The sequence below is a fragment of the Brienomyrus brachyistius genome, unplaced genomic scaffold, assembly GCF_023856365.1.
Source record: "Brienomyrus brachyistius isolate T26 unplaced genomic scaffold, BBRACH_0.4 scaffold49, whole genome shotgun sequence".
Lineage (NCBI taxonomy): Eukaryota > Metazoa > Chordata > Actinopteri > Osteoglossiformes > Mormyridae > Brienomyrus > Brienomyrus brachyistius.
The window spans coordinates 1,004,023-1,019,274 of record NW_026042324.1 but is presented as its reverse complement, the minus strand read 5'-3'; the positions used below and the strand labels follow the sequence as shown (position 1 = coordinate 1,019,274).

Genomic DNA, 15,252 nt, shown 5'->3' with positions numbered 1-15,252 from the left:
ATAATAGACTACAATTATCATCAGCACCTTTTCTAATTTTGGCTAAAGGTAATGTAATGCTGTGGAAAATATCGCATAGTGTAATTTCCGGAAGTGCTTCTTGCTCCATGTGGTCTTATTGGTATCTTATTCATGCTTTTTAATTACTGGACTCCCAGCGACCTGGTTCCATCGCTGTGTCCACAGCAACTTGTCCCTTTATCTAGCTTTTAGCGCTAACTGATCCTCTCCCTTAGCATCAGCTATTAAGCTCTGCATTCACATTTGACCTAGTTGATGGTTTCAGGCCTGCAATAATGTGTGAGAATTCATGTGTGAGGCTCCTGAAATAGAAGATTGTTGTTTACTTTCTGGATTCATGTTTTGATGTTTTTTTTTATCGGACAATGTGCCACTAGTTCCTCTCCTCTCCTTTCCCCTCCTCTCCTCTCCCCTCCCCTCCCCTCCTCTCCTCTCCTCTCCCCTCCTCTCCTCTCCCTTTCTCTCCTCTCCTCTCCTCTCCCCTCCTCTCCTCTCATCTCCTCTCCTCTCCCCTCCTCTCCTCTCCTCTCCTCTCATCTCATCTCCTCTCCCCTCCTCTCCTCTCTTCTCCCCTCCTCTCCCCTCCCCTCCTCTCCTCTCCTCTCCTCTCCTCTCATCTCCTCTCCCCTCCTCTCCTCTCCTCTCCTCTCCCCTCCCCTCCTCTCATCTCCTCTCCCCTCCTCTCCTCTCCTCTCCCCTCCTCTCCCCTCCTCTCCTCTCTTCTCCTCTCCTCTCCCCTCCCCTCCTCTCCTCTCCTCTCCTCTCCCCTCCTCTCCCCTCCCCTCCCCTCCCCTCCTCTCCTTTGGTGATGAGTATGTGCCCAGGCCTCCTTTTTACTTCCTCTCTCTCTCCCCTGTGATTTAGAGACGCCACTCACCTTCGCCGCCCACTTGGACAATGTTGTGGAGGTCATCAAGGCCTTGAGGAATGGAGGAGCCCACTTGGACTTCAGGGCCAAAGACGGGATGACTGCTCTGCACAAAGCTGCCAAGTCCAAGAACCTGGTGGCCTTAACGGTAGCCCTTCTCCATATGCTGCCATTTTCATGCCGGTGCTGCATCAGTGGCTAGCCTGAAGATATTCCATGTTACAGTACAAATGTAGTTGATGCTTCTTTTCTAACACATGCAAATAACCCGCAAATAACCGCAAACATCTGGCATGGCTTGGATGTGCTTTTGAGGTTCCGACAAGTTAAAAAGCTTCGGCGGGCTGAATGATTAATCACACTGATGTATGCCATTTAAACTCCAGTTCTTTAAACTTTATTTACCAGCTGTTCTTCCTGAAGTGCTCGCTCTCCCTGACCTGGTGTGGCTGCCCCACAGACACTGCTGGAGCTGGGTGCCTCCCCTGACTATAAGGACAGTCGAGGCTTGACGGCACTCTACCACACTGCCATGGTAGGTGGGGACCCAAACTGCTGCGAGATGCTCCTCCAGGAACACTCCAGCATCAGCTGTCAGGACGAGAACGGCTGGCATGAAGTTCACCAGGTGAGCCTGATTGGTCAGCCTCACTGGGGCCAGAGTTCACTGTCTTAAAGGTCCCCCTGCATGCTTGTCATGCACATATTTTGGACCATTTTCTCAAATACGTTCTTAGGTTTTCTGGGACTTCCTTCACGTGACCATAGTGCTGGGCTGTTAATCAGATTTTAATTCAAATAGTGATTTTTGGCTTCCAACGATTCTCAAAACAAAATAACCAAAATAAAAACAATTATTATACCTCGTGTTGTTTCGCAGTGATGCTCCCATTTTGTCTTGTGTTATAAATCCAGGGCACCCATATCCAGCCCCTTTTAATCTTTTTCTCAGGTGAACTATATTTAGAGTTCTGCCAAATCCTGTAAATGTAAATGTAAATGTAGAGTTCAAGGAAATCCACTGTTCAAAAGACAAGTTTTTTAAAAGTTCAGTAAATGCATGATTTTTCACAAGTCAACCCAAAAGTAATCACGTTAAGTAATTGTGATCACAATATTGACTAAAATAATCGTGATTTTTGATTTTGGTCAAAATGATTTTTTGCCATAATTGAGTTACTCTACAGGACAGTATGCATAAAGAAATATGCCGTTAAGTTCCACAGGACACTAAAGTCTAGTCTGCTGTGTTGTGCTTATTGACTTAATGTTACATTAAGATGTTATTAAGACAAAAAAGGACCTGAAAACATGCGGAGATATGCTGGTATAATGCATTACAAAATCCTTCTTAATTTCATAGGGCCTGAAGTTTGATTTGGTTTATGAAAAGTTGTTTATGCTCCATGATATTGACTCATACCCTCTGTACCTCAATGAATAATAATTTAAGACCTTATGTATGAGCAATAAAAATTTGTCAAGGCTCCAATTATTTAGATGGAAATGCGTGCAAATATACCTGACTAAGTGTATTTGATGAAGTTAATTCTCTAGACAAAGGCATAGCTGGCTGGCTAGCAAATAGCTAGGGGTTAATGTCCTGAGGCGGTGTGGAAGGGGGGGGGGGCTCAGCTGGCCACGGCAGCCCCCCCGTGTGTGTGCTGCTCTTCACGGAGAACATTCCCTTTCTCAGGAACGGAGATGCATCCCCCTGTTATCTGTAAATGCCTTTTACAGGAGGGTCACCCGCCCTTTCCCGTACACTGGGTCCTCACAGGAATGCCAGCTACCGCTCAAGAGATAAATCCCCCCCCCCCCCCCCACACACACACACACGCACACAGCCATCACTGGCTTCTTCTGGGTGGATATCCACCCTATTAGACAGGAAACCCTCCTGTTTACTGCCCAGATAATTCTCTGCACACAGTCTGGAAGTCCCACTGCCTGTTATTTTTCTGCTTCCTATAAACAAAGACAAGCTGCTTTGTGAACATTTTCCCATGTAACATCTGCCCCTGGGTCCATCCTGCTCTTTCCATGGAACTTGACATACAGTGTCCTGCTGCAAAATCCAGGTTGTCTCACTGGCCATAGAAGAATGTCTGTAAAGATCTTTATTTGTGTTTGCATTATGAGTATCTATGGTCAAGGTATTCCATGGACCATGAAAGAGAACCAACGCTTTTCAACAAGAGAACCAACACACATCATTTTTCACTGCGCACTGTTACTGCTTGAGTGTAAATTTAAGATCCATGACGGTAGTGTACTGCTGTCTCGTTCATTTGATTGTGCAAAGTTTATTTTTTTATTCAGTGAATATTCTTAGTGGGCATTGTGAGCCATTGAAATCAGCCTGTAGATTCAGCATCCAGAGGTTCTTACATGGCCAATTCACTCTTATTGATATCAGCTGCATATTTGTTTTTCTATTGATTATTTTGTATAATTTTTGTGTTTCTGCCATTATTTCTCTAATGTATTATTCCACTATTATTTGTCTCTTGATAATTAACGTCCATTTCCTTAATAGTTTTAATTTATGCATGGTTCGTAATGTTTCTTTTCAGCGGCACAACAGTAAATTGTCAGCATTTCTGAGTTCTGAATGCTGTGCATCAAGTAGTTAGGTAAAGTCCTGGTTTAGAATGATGAAGGTATCCTGACATCTTGTGGCCATGTTTAGGTACTGCAGTATTGTGCATTTTACCTGTGGAGGACAGAGTGGTAGACCAGGTGTTCATTTACATAGTGTTTGTTTGCCTCCTTCAGATAAATGTTAACCTGGCTGCTCTCAAGCCTCCTGTAAATAAACTGTAGCTGTCTTTTTGTACAACACAACCAACATTTATCAAAAAAGAATTATTTTGGGATCCTTTTCTCAGGATGAAAGATAGAAATGTTGTGTGAATGCCTCACTACCTACTGTGAGACCACTTAAGTATTGATGAACCACACTTCCCTCTGTACGTTTTACAACCTTTCCTTTTTCTTAAAGTAACAAAATGCCATTGAAACAGCTTAAATCGCAAGATATGATTATCCAGCATATGCTTGCAGCGTATATCTGTAGTCTGAGTGGTTTAAACTGTATTTGCGTTCACTCACCTTTAAATAAAATCAATTGCGGCTCAAGTACCTGAGAGTCTGAGAACTACTGAGTGGGTGGAATGTGGGACGAATGGGTCAGTATTAGATAATATAAAGAGATTATATGAAGCTCCGTTGTGTGGATATAGATGTTGATAGAGCCTCTTCTGACAATCACAATCACCTAATGATCTGAAATAGGGAAGTAACACCGACTGTTTTATTGTGTGCTGTCATTTATTATAGCTATACGCATTTCAAAGCTGCATTTGTAGAATTTTGCTTGTTAATGAGAGATTACGATGCATCAATATCTGTGCTGTTACCTAGGAAACTGTACTGTACTTTCAAAGGTTATGCACCTGTGTATGGCTAAGCCATTGTGTTTGAGTAGCATGAATGTGATGTGTGTGCATGCATTTTTGTAATTATTACATTGTGCGGACTAGATTTCTATATACTTTTTTAAGGTGCCCACAAGGATAAGCTCAATTTGATAAAAATTTGTGAACGCAATCTGAAAACTAAAAATGCCATGTATTTTGCTTGGTTACTTAGGGTTAGAGTTAGACCTGGGTAGGGGTTAAGGTTGTCATAGTTGGGATTATAGTTATGGCCGTTGAAATGAAATAGAGTCCCCGCAAAGATATAGATACCTAGTGTGTGTGTGTGTGTGTGTGTGTGTGTGTGTGTGTATGCGTGGGTTTGCATAGATCACATTTGGGGACTAAAGTGCAGTAAAACCTGAAACTTCCTTACTTTTGGGGACACTTCTTCAGGTCCCCATTTGGATAACCTCAATTTTATAAAAATCTATGACTGCAATCGATACAGTAAAGGTGTCAAAAGTCAAGTATTTATGTTAGTTGCTTATGGTTAAGGTTATGGCTGGGTAGGGGTTAAGGGGGTCGTGACTGGGATTAGGGTTTTTCCCATAGAATTGAATGGACGGTCCCCATTTAGATAGGAAGACCAAGTTGTGCGTGTGTGTGTGTGTGTGTGTGCATGTGGGTGTTCACGTGCCTGTGTGGGTGTGCAGGTGTGTGCACACGTGTGTGTGTGTGTGTGTGTCCGTCCGCCGTTAGTCACTGTTGGTTTCCTTCTCTGTGGGATATAGGCCTGCCGGTATGGACATGTCCAGCACCTGGAGCACCTGCTGTTCTACGGGGCTGATATGAGTGCCCAGAATGCCTCCGGCAATACAGCCCTGCACATCTGTGCTCTTTACAACCAGGTGAGTTTCTGCACTGCACACTCACTGGATGGCATGTGGCTCCGCACCGGAAACACATCCAGGGGGACGATAGTTCTATTTGAAGGACTGCCACCGTGTCACTGAACATCTTCACCTGACTTGGTGCTTTGTAAGTGTGGGAACTACACAATGATGGACCAGAAATAATTTCATTTTTATGTGGTTTCATCTCATGCTCCCGAAGGGCGATATGTGGCCCTGTGGGTTATGATGCTGGGCCTGTGAACGGAAGGTTGCTGGTCCAAGTCCCTGGTTATCAGCAAAGTGATTTCTTAGCTCATTAGTGACTGTTGATTTCTCAGTGGGACCTTTAACCCCAATTGCGGCAGGTACTGTATGACATATATGCTTTCTCAACTGTACAAGCATTTGCTAAGTAAATAAATGTAAACGAAGGGGATGAGTGAGGCCTGCCTGCTGCGCATGTGTATTTAAGGCCCTTGGCAGGCGTGTTTTGAGGTGACGCCAGATCGGTAGGCACTTCCTGCCCATTGTCTGCACGTCTCCTTCGCACGTTCCCGGCAGGCTGCGTGGGCAGCAGCCTCACTGCCATCCGTGGGTGGCAGCTTCAGTGGCAGCTTCATGCTGTCCCACCTCGCATCCCCATGCAGAACCGGGTGTCTGCCAAGCTTTAATAATTAGACAGGTCTTTGTCCTGCCAACATGGGAAAGGTATAGCCTCCTGTATCAAATAGATAATTAGTCAATTAACACCTGGCTGGTGGTCAGTTGATAGTAAAATGAAAAGAGTTCTACTGGTGATATAAAATGAACTCCTGAAGCTTTGGTGAAGGTCCATGTTTAGAATCATTGATTGAGTGAAAATCGGACTGTTTTTTCACCTTAGATGCATAACATTCTAAGGCTTGTGAACAGCGTACCATTGTAAAAGACCAAACTAATCACAGACCACCAGATCAATCATGCAAAGACCTCCTGTGTCACATAGCATTCTGCAAAGACTTCTCAAATAATCTTACGAATCATTAGTGTCAAGGGTTCATAAAGACGTGTCTGCCGATAAAACAGCCAGAGCTTGGAGCAGTGCGCTAGTAGACTGTGGTACTGAGCCCCTGAAACCAAGCAGCTTTCCTCAGTTCTCAGGCTGTGCTATTTCCATCCAGTTGAGGCGACTTGCGTGTATAGTTAGTCTCGTCCTATTTTTTCGCAGTTGCCTGGCATTCGTCTTAGCAGGTGAGAGCCCAGGAATGTCGCCTTGCTGAAAGGTTCAGCTGAGGATTTGTGCAAAGATAAATACGTGTAGAGGCAAGAGCTACATTGGTGACATACAGTATGCTAGGGTGGAGTGATGGAGTTGAATTGACAACTACAAAAAGAACATGTTTAATTGCACCTCGCTAAGGTGGCTGGAATCCATGTGCTACAGAGCAGTGTTTCTCAACCCAGTCCTCAGGGACCCACAACTGGTCCATGATTTTGCTCCCTCTCAACTCCCTACCAGACAGTCCATATTTTTGCTCCCTCCCAGGAGCTGGGAGGAAGCAAACACGTAGACTGTCTGTGGGTCCCCAAGAACCGAATTTGGAGACGCGGCTATAGAGGGTGGAGGGCCTCTGCTGTAACAAAGAACAAAGGTGCCCTGGTGCATGAGTGTATCTACTGTTGTAATCTGGTTTATCTTGATATATCAACAAATTACATTTTCAGAAGATTTATGGTCAGATTTATTGTTAAGGTTTTTTTAAAAATGTGTGACATGAATGTAGAGAAGGCCAGACTCTTCAGTGTTTGTGTAAGTATTTTGAAACAGCTTGTAATAATATAATAATATGGCCATTTTAGTATACAGTGTATATATTTGCCTTTCATGATTCATAACTTGATTAACTCTTATGCATCCACCTACAAATCCTGTTTTCATCATTATCCAGTGGAAAGTTGTGGTTAGATAGGAGCCTATCCCTGGATTCCCAGAGCAAACACACACACCTAAGGTCACCATGAGTAAACCAGGAATGTGAGGGAGAACATGGCAACTACATACAGAGCAGAAATGGGAATCAGGCCCACACCCCAGGACGAAAGGCTGCCCACCAGCCCACTGTGCTGTGCTCTTGCATCCCATCACTGGGAAGTGCACAAAGTCCCCAATCCCCATCAAGTTTAATCAACTGGCCTGCAGTGTGCTTGGATCAATAAACAACGCTTACTGCTTTTCAAGGCATTGTGAGTCTATTTTTTCTTCTTCATTTTGGCTTCAGTGGCCCCTGAAAGGGTATCAGTGCTGTACCCTGTGAAGAAGCTGTTTTCTCAGCATTGGTGGATTAGGAAACAGTGTTACATAATCACCTCACATGACAGTCGTTTTTAGCTCTGCACTTTAGGCATATCGTCACAGTTAGGCCTCTGTCAGGCTGCATCAGTTAGTGAAATCAGGTTTGACTGAGATTCATCCTTATAACAGATTTAATCATGTAAAATAATACAAAAATGATTTGATGATAAGTTTTGGAGAGCTTGTTTGTCTTGCTGTTGCAGTACAGAATGCAAATGAAGCTGTCCATTTAATAATAAGAAGAACAGCGACAAGCAAAGACAAGCACAGCCTTACAAACTGAATGTCGTATTATAACATTCCTGAAATAGATATGGTTTTAAATGGAGCATAAAAGCTGAAATGGATTGTACATCTTTCAGACTCTGGCTGCTTTTCCACTGCACTAGGTGCTGAACTACTGGCACCTAAACAGTGCCAGTGGCAGTGCTTTCCAGAAGGTCCGTACTGCAACACCTAAGCCTCCCATAGAAAACAGTCTAAACCTCATCTTTAAACACAATGCTTTTCATTCCCCACATTATGTATTAAGAAGTGTGTTAAAACAAGATGTTGGTCCAAGTGCAGAAACATTTGCATGATTTAATTTAATAAATTAAAACACGCAGGCCAGCCCATTACAAAACCTTTGCATTCTCTGAAACACACAGTGCCATTTTTTGGTAGTGTTACTGTGTCTTAAGTTAATACCAGAGACCTGAATAATTGAAAGGATAACTTCATTGTTTCTCTAGCAGGCATTCTGCAGGGACTGCAGCTTTCCCCCCATTATCTGCAATGTATTCATGCACATGCCATGCAGACGCAGGCAGGTCTCCGGCTCCTCGACAGCTACTTTCATGCTGATTCTTCCAGACAACCACGTCAAATAATTACAGTAAAGTTCACCCTGGGAAATAATTGAAGAGTCAGGACTCTGTCGGTCTGCTCCATCCCACATTCTTTAAAGTATTAAAGGTTTCCAAGTCATGTGAAAATGAATGTGAATCAACTGGAAAAGCATAGATGGTTAAATCCTAACCCTTTAAATGGCCACAATTTATTTTCCAGGTCATTAATATTATGACAGTCCTGCTAATCGCCACAGTACCTGGCAGGGGCCATCGATCAGATTCTACTTCTGTGTTACTTTGTAGTTTTGGTTAATTAATGTGCTAAGTTAAGCCTGCTGATCATCTATCATCTTTCCTGTTGGGAAATCATTTGATGCTACGACTTTTCACACTACTTGAAATTAGGAGTCGCCTTTTCTGTTTTATTTTTTAGGTTTTTGTGTGACAGGTGATACCATTGAGAGATGCAGGGACCTTCAACGTAATCATTTCGATGATCAATAACATTAATTTCTTCTGCAAGTCAGATATAGATGAATTTACACACTAGTTGGATTGCTTGCTGCATTAAAATGTGTAAAATGTGTATTTTCATTTGAAAAATCAACTTTCTGATTATATAAGCCGTTGCATTTACCCGTTGCAGATTAAACTCCCACTGAATATTCTGGAGTCGTTTTTATATAGCTACTGAAATGCGGACCTGAGTTCTAGGCAGAAGAGATGGCAGTTGTTCATGGAGCGAAGGAGTAAGCTGCTATAGTAGCAGAGGAAGGACTTGGCTGACATGTGACTGTGTCTTCGCGCACGCGTGTGTTTGCAAAGTACGTGTGTGTGCGTGTGTGTGTGGTGTGTGTGCCTGCGCGGTGAATTTTCTGTGGGCGGGCTGCCGAATCCAGCTTCCCAAAGTGGGCTCACTTTACAGCGACAGCGGTAGACGTTCACCCTGTTTTACTGCACGTAGCTTCTGCGTCCGGCTCTCCACCAGCCTGCTGTGCCGCACGTGCACAGGGGCCACGGGGGTGAAGGCGTCACCCCCCACCTGTGCGTGGTGAGGACCTCTGGGCTGCAGTGTACCGCCTGGGCTGGGGGACACTTTCTCAGACTTTGACCCACTTTGGGTATGAATGGGTCGCTAGACTATTTACATGTATATTCAGATTTGGGATGCTTCCCCCCCCCCTCGCAGGGGTGTGGGGGCGTGCTCTGGTTGAGGGGGCTTGGGGACAGCGCCAGCACCAGGGATGATCCGCTGTCACCGGGAGAAGCGGGAAAAGCTCATGCTCACCTCTTTCCTTCTTTCTTTCTTTCATTCTGCCCTTCTTCCCCACCCTTCCCTGAACCAGGACAACTGTGCCAGAGTCCTGCTTGTCCGTGGAGCCAACAAGGAGGTCAAGAACTTCAACAGCCAGACCCCATTCCAGGTACGGACACAGCTCTGCACTGCTGCCGGTGCCGCTGACAGTCAGAGAGCCCAGAGGCTTTGCTGTAGGTTGAATGTGCTCCAGAATGCAAGTTATCTAATGGTTTACTCATCATAACCGGAATTAAAAAACAGCATCGCCATTATATGCTATAGCACAGAGCTATAAAAACTATAGAGACGTGGATCTGCTATCAGCACTCCAAGCCTATGCTAAGCTCTCGTAAAAGCAAACATCTTCCATAGCCTTTATTATGTCTGCCTGCTTCAAACTTTCATGTTGTTTCTTTTTTGCTGAGAAAATGGTTGATGCCAAGTAAAACCAATTGTATTAACTTTTTAGTTTTCTTGGCATTGATCATGTTCTCTTGAGCCCATAATCACAGGCTTTATTGACTTACATGATGCCCTTTTGTGAGCTAGAGAGCTGTGGATAGGAGAAAGCGTTTATTTAAGGTGGTTCTCAGTGTATAATGAGCACTCCTATGCTGAAGCGAATGCACTTCATTCAGCTGAACACATCAAACTGTCGGCTCTGGTGGACGACATTATTGAGTGTTATATTTGTGATACATTTGAGAGTTTTCAGCCCAAGTCGCAGTCACGTTGGTCTAAACATCATGGTATTTTAAGCCTTGTTTAGTCTTCTGGATGCTTTGACATGACAGTCCTGTTCTTTTGCATGTGTTTTCTATGCTTTGTCATTGATGCCATGCAGACGTTAGATATCACTAGCGAAAGGGCAGAGTGCACTCTCTGTAGGGGTGTTAAGGTTGCCACACTCATTTTTCTCATGATGTCTTTCCAGAGTGCTCCAAAAAACATGGTGAATCCCTCTCATTAGCATAGTAAAAAAAAAAAACCTTGCCATATCTGTTCTACATACGAATAAGGTGTTCAGCTGGTGATTGAAAGCTGATGATTTTCTGCAGAAGTGGAGCGTATTTTGAACTACATGTATGGTTGAACTAAATATACTGCATATGAAAATAAGATTATTCAGACTGGTTTTCATTTGCGGTGTAGTTAATGTTGTCTTACAAAGGCAGCTGACGTGTCCTACAGTAGGAGACTTTAAGGACTTTAAGGACTAAACGGTAAGGAGTGGTCGTCTGATCTGGATAATGTCTTAAGTTACTGACTTGGATTTCATTCAGGTAATTGGAAGGTTTACTGTATGTGCCAGAGTCTGTTTTCAGGCTTTTCTCCATGTCTGAAATAACAGCATACTGCTGAGTATAGAGGCTGCATGCTTAAGCTCAGACACTCACACATACATTTGAATAAGCAAAAGCTTCACACTTCGATGGATCATACAAACGATTGTGCCTTTTAAATACTCAGGCAGCACACGATGTTTTTGATTTAAAATTATTTTTAATCAATGCATATACTGTACTATTTGAATATTGATAAAAGTCAAGCGGCTTGTATTGCAGTACGACAGACTGGTCAAGGAGCTTTATGTGTCTATGTATGGATGTGTTATCCTCCATGTCTGATGTGTTTTCTAGAGTGAAAAAGAGAAGTGTAGCTAAAGGGGATCTTTTCTGGTCCCAGGTCATCCCGTGGCTGTTTGGAATATTAACACACTCTGGCTGCATTTGTGTCTGAACATTTGTACGCCACGCCTGCCCACATGTGCGTAGGCGTGCGAACATGTTTCGATCTCTTGGCCTGCTATGTGTTCATGAGTGACTGCATGCGTCTGCCAGGGGTGTTTCTTTATCCTTTTTTAAGGGGTGCGCCGTTCTAGGGGAACTTGTGCTCTGTATGCGCCTTCACAACCTGCCGGAAGGGTGCTTGTCAAAGGGCCTCTCGGTTTGAATGCGCTCCAAACAAGAGTGGCCTATTCTGCCGGGCATCGTGTCTCATTCACACAGAGGAGAGGCGTTTATGCAATCAGCCTCTGTATCTTTAACAGATATGACTGTTAAAGGGGTGGTCGACCATAATGGAGAAGGAGCAGAAGCAGGCACTTCTCCTAAAAATCCATCGCCCTCTTGAACCTGTGAATAGCCGGCTTTGGCAGTGTCACGCTTGCTCGTCAGCTGTGTCCTCCTGGTGCTCCAGTGCCAAGTACAGCCCTGCAATGCAGCCAGATATAGCTCCAGTTGTCACATTGGCTACCTCTGTGTTAGGGTGGAATGCATTGATGAACTCATCTAAGCTCAGTGAATATATGTCTCCCTCGACGTATAGGACTGTTAATATTATCTCCCTCTCACATGGGTTGAAGGTTGGAGGAAACCACCTATGAAACCATTTGCATATATTTTATTGGCTGAAGTGCATATTTCGCTGGAGAACTGAAAGCAAATCAATAATTCATAGCATTCATAGCATTTTTCCTCCTGTGGCATGATTTTAACCACATTGCCCCAGGTTGTGGTTCCAGTTTTGTCTACCCCTGTTGCCCACCCAATTCATTTATAACTAGATTTGGTCCTGCCAGAAATGACAGCATTGTTTTCCCTGGACATCTAATCCATACTCCTCACACACTCGCCAATTTGTATAATTTCTGGAAGTACTGGATGGATCATCGGGAAAAAATAAGAGTTAATAAATGTGTTTTTACCTGAATGCTATGAGACCTTGTGATATATAGATCTTAAAGTATACTTATTCATCTATTGTGCATCTCACTTATATGACAATTTTCAGAATCTTTCCCCACCAATTAGGTGGTTACTTATACTCTTTTGTGTATGTTTCAATGTCCATATCTGAAAATGTCATGTGTACTATTTATTTGTTTAAATATTTACATGTATATAGTTTAAATATATACATTTTGCACTATGACCAACATTTTCTGTGACATAACAGTAAGAACCGTAACTGATGCATTAATGGTTTATACTGAGCCCTGGAGGGGCCATAGACATTTTTTCCTGTGTGAACAACATACATTTAACTTATATTTAACTGACAATTTACCAAAAAAGATTTACAGCAGAGGGAACAGCTACAATTTGTGTGTGTTCACTTGGATTTCAAGCCACAAGCTTTACATTGTTATTGCATGCATATTTATAGTTTTTTATTCTTATATTTTACTTATTTCTCTTTTGTATTATGACCAAAATTTTCTGTGACGTATGAGTAAGAATTGTAACAATTACACTAATGGAATATACCAAAGGTATTGAAATTGTGGGATGGAAAGGAATTGTGGGGGTGGGAGGCACAGGTGAGGAAAAAAACAGTACTGGGGGAGGGGTTGAGGTGAGTTCTATTTTGAAACTGCAGCCTTCAGAAATATTAAAAATAGTGTCAGCACATTATACATCTACAGTATACAAAATATACGACTCTATCCGTCCATCCATCTCCCAAACCACTTATTCTTCTGGGTCACGGGGGGTCCGGAGCCTATTGACACGAGGCAGGGAACAACCCAGGACGGAGGGGGTCCAGCCCATCACAGGGCACACTCACTCCTACGGGCAATTTAATAACTCCAGTTAGTTTCAGCATGTCTTTGGACTGTGGGGGGAGAAACCAGAGTGCCCAGGGGAAACCCCACGACGACATGGGGAGAACATGCAAACTCCACACACATGTGACCCAGGCGGAGACTCGAACCCGGGTCCCAGAGACGTGAGGCAACAGTGCTAATACAAATTAAAATAATTACAATGAGTAAAATTGACAGGGGCAATGTATTGAATTCATCGAACTGTTATGACTGGTGCCATAAGGACTTTGCTCAGTTAATGCTAATATACTTGGAGAAACTGTGGAGAAATGTCTAGCTGATAGTAGTGTTAAAAAAAATGTGATTTCAAAGCAACACCTAAAAAGAGTAGAAAATGAATGCCGATGCCAGTGGCGGATGGTGATTTTTAAAAGGGGGAAGCAGAGTGTCAGCAATTGACAATATGACCAAAAAAGGCCTTTTTGTTATGTCACCCTGCCATACCAGCGTGGCTCTTGCAGAAAGGATTTGATCATTTTGAACTCATACAGCTTAGTTAGCAAGCAACTACCAAACTAGTGCACTAAAAATCACTGAACTATTACTGAACATTAAACAAATAATTAATCTCAAATCTCAATGATAACGACTTTGTTAATATTTCAAAATGCCAATGATGAATGATGTTCATACGAAACAAGCTGTCATTCTGGGATTCAATAAAATGCTACTGTGCCCCTGTATGAGACAGAATCAATAAGTACTGCGAGGCAACACTACCGATGTCAATAAAATGATTGGTACTTTATCCTGTCTTGCTGGAATGTCTTCCAATCACCATGCAGAGAAGCCTTTCAGGTTGGTCTAAAATATCTGACTGCAAGTCTAATCTGTCAAATCAACGTAGCCTAAGCAAAAACTATGTATGAAGCTCTCCCAACGAAGCATGGCATCCAGGGAAGCTCAAAAAACACATAATCGGAGAAAATTAACCAATAAGCTTTTGTCTATTCTCCATTTAGACAAGGCATACATGAATCTTCCATAGACTTCCAGTGAAGCACAGCATCAGTGGCCATTTGTGGGCTATAATTTTCCTGGTTTCAAATTTAAAATTAATGTATATGTTGTCGAAGGCAACTCCCGTAATAACACTTTTGTGTAGTCTTAGAGCAGTGGCTTGTGGACAATACTGTTTTATGTATGGGGGGGTTCTGGACAAATCTGTCCTGGGGGGCCCTATCAAAAAAGCGTTTAAATATTACTGCCATATATGGAGGTGTGCACGATGTACTTAAGCAAGCCCCCTAACCCCCAGCTCCCTGGGCACTGGCATGGGTGGCTGTCCTTCACAGCCAGCTTGCTCTCACCTACAGAGAGCAAGATGGGGGTGGCTTAGAGAGAATTTCCCCACAAGGATCAATAATAATACAAGGGGTTGGTGACAATCCAAAAGAACAGTATTTACAAATCAAAATATTTTTAACTTTTGGCACTTTATACCAATTACTTGTCCACAGAACAGCAAGGAATATTGATGAACAAGTGACTTTATCTTGCCTGATGGCTATAACCACATTCTGAATGGATAAATCTGGTTAATTGCTCTCTTTTTCAGACACACTCACATACACACACACATTTGTATTCATATCTTTGTAGCAACTGTCCGTTCTTTTCCATAAGAAAAACTCTAATCCCAACAATAGCAACCTTAACCCCTACCCAGCCCTATCCATAACCATAAGTAGTCAAACAAAATGCAAGATTTTTGGTATTTTTATGGTATTTACAGAGTTATATAAAAAATGTATAAGTGTCCCCTTGAGGGGGACTGAAAGAATGGTCCCAACAAGGTCAAAATAGTAATAAAAACAAATAAATTGATCTTGTTTATAAAGATAAGCCTCTGATCATCTTTTCTTTTTCTTTGCTGTTACTAAGAACCATTGCTTCAATTTTGGCACAATCTATCTCAGAATTTTATCACTTGTAGTTTGTCACCTTCAAAGTCGCATGCAATACTTTAAGAGTTA

General features: G+C 42.8%; 1 protein-coding gene across 8 annotated transcripts in view; it reads left to right on the top strand.

Annotated features, from left to right (window-relative positions):
- Positions 1 to 15,252, top strand: part of LOC125723477 (SH3 and multiple ankyrin repeat domains protein 2-like) — a 205,170-nt gene that overhangs the window by 63,136 nt on the left and 126,782 nt on the right. For all 8 annotated transcript variants that reach the window (XM_049000085.1, XM_049000083.1, XM_049000082.1 and 5 more), the window contains exons 6-9: positions 886 to 1,037; positions 1,350 to 1,517; positions 5,103 to 5,219; positions 9,716 to 9,793. In XM_049000085.1, the coding sequence (XP_048856042.1) occupies positions 886 to 1,037; positions 1,350 to 1,517; positions 5,103 to 5,219; positions 9,716 to 9,793 (515 nt within the window). The remainder of the gene's footprint in view (positions 1 to 885; positions 1,038 to 1,349; positions 1,518 to 5,102; positions 5,220 to 9,715; positions 9,794 to 15,252) is intronic.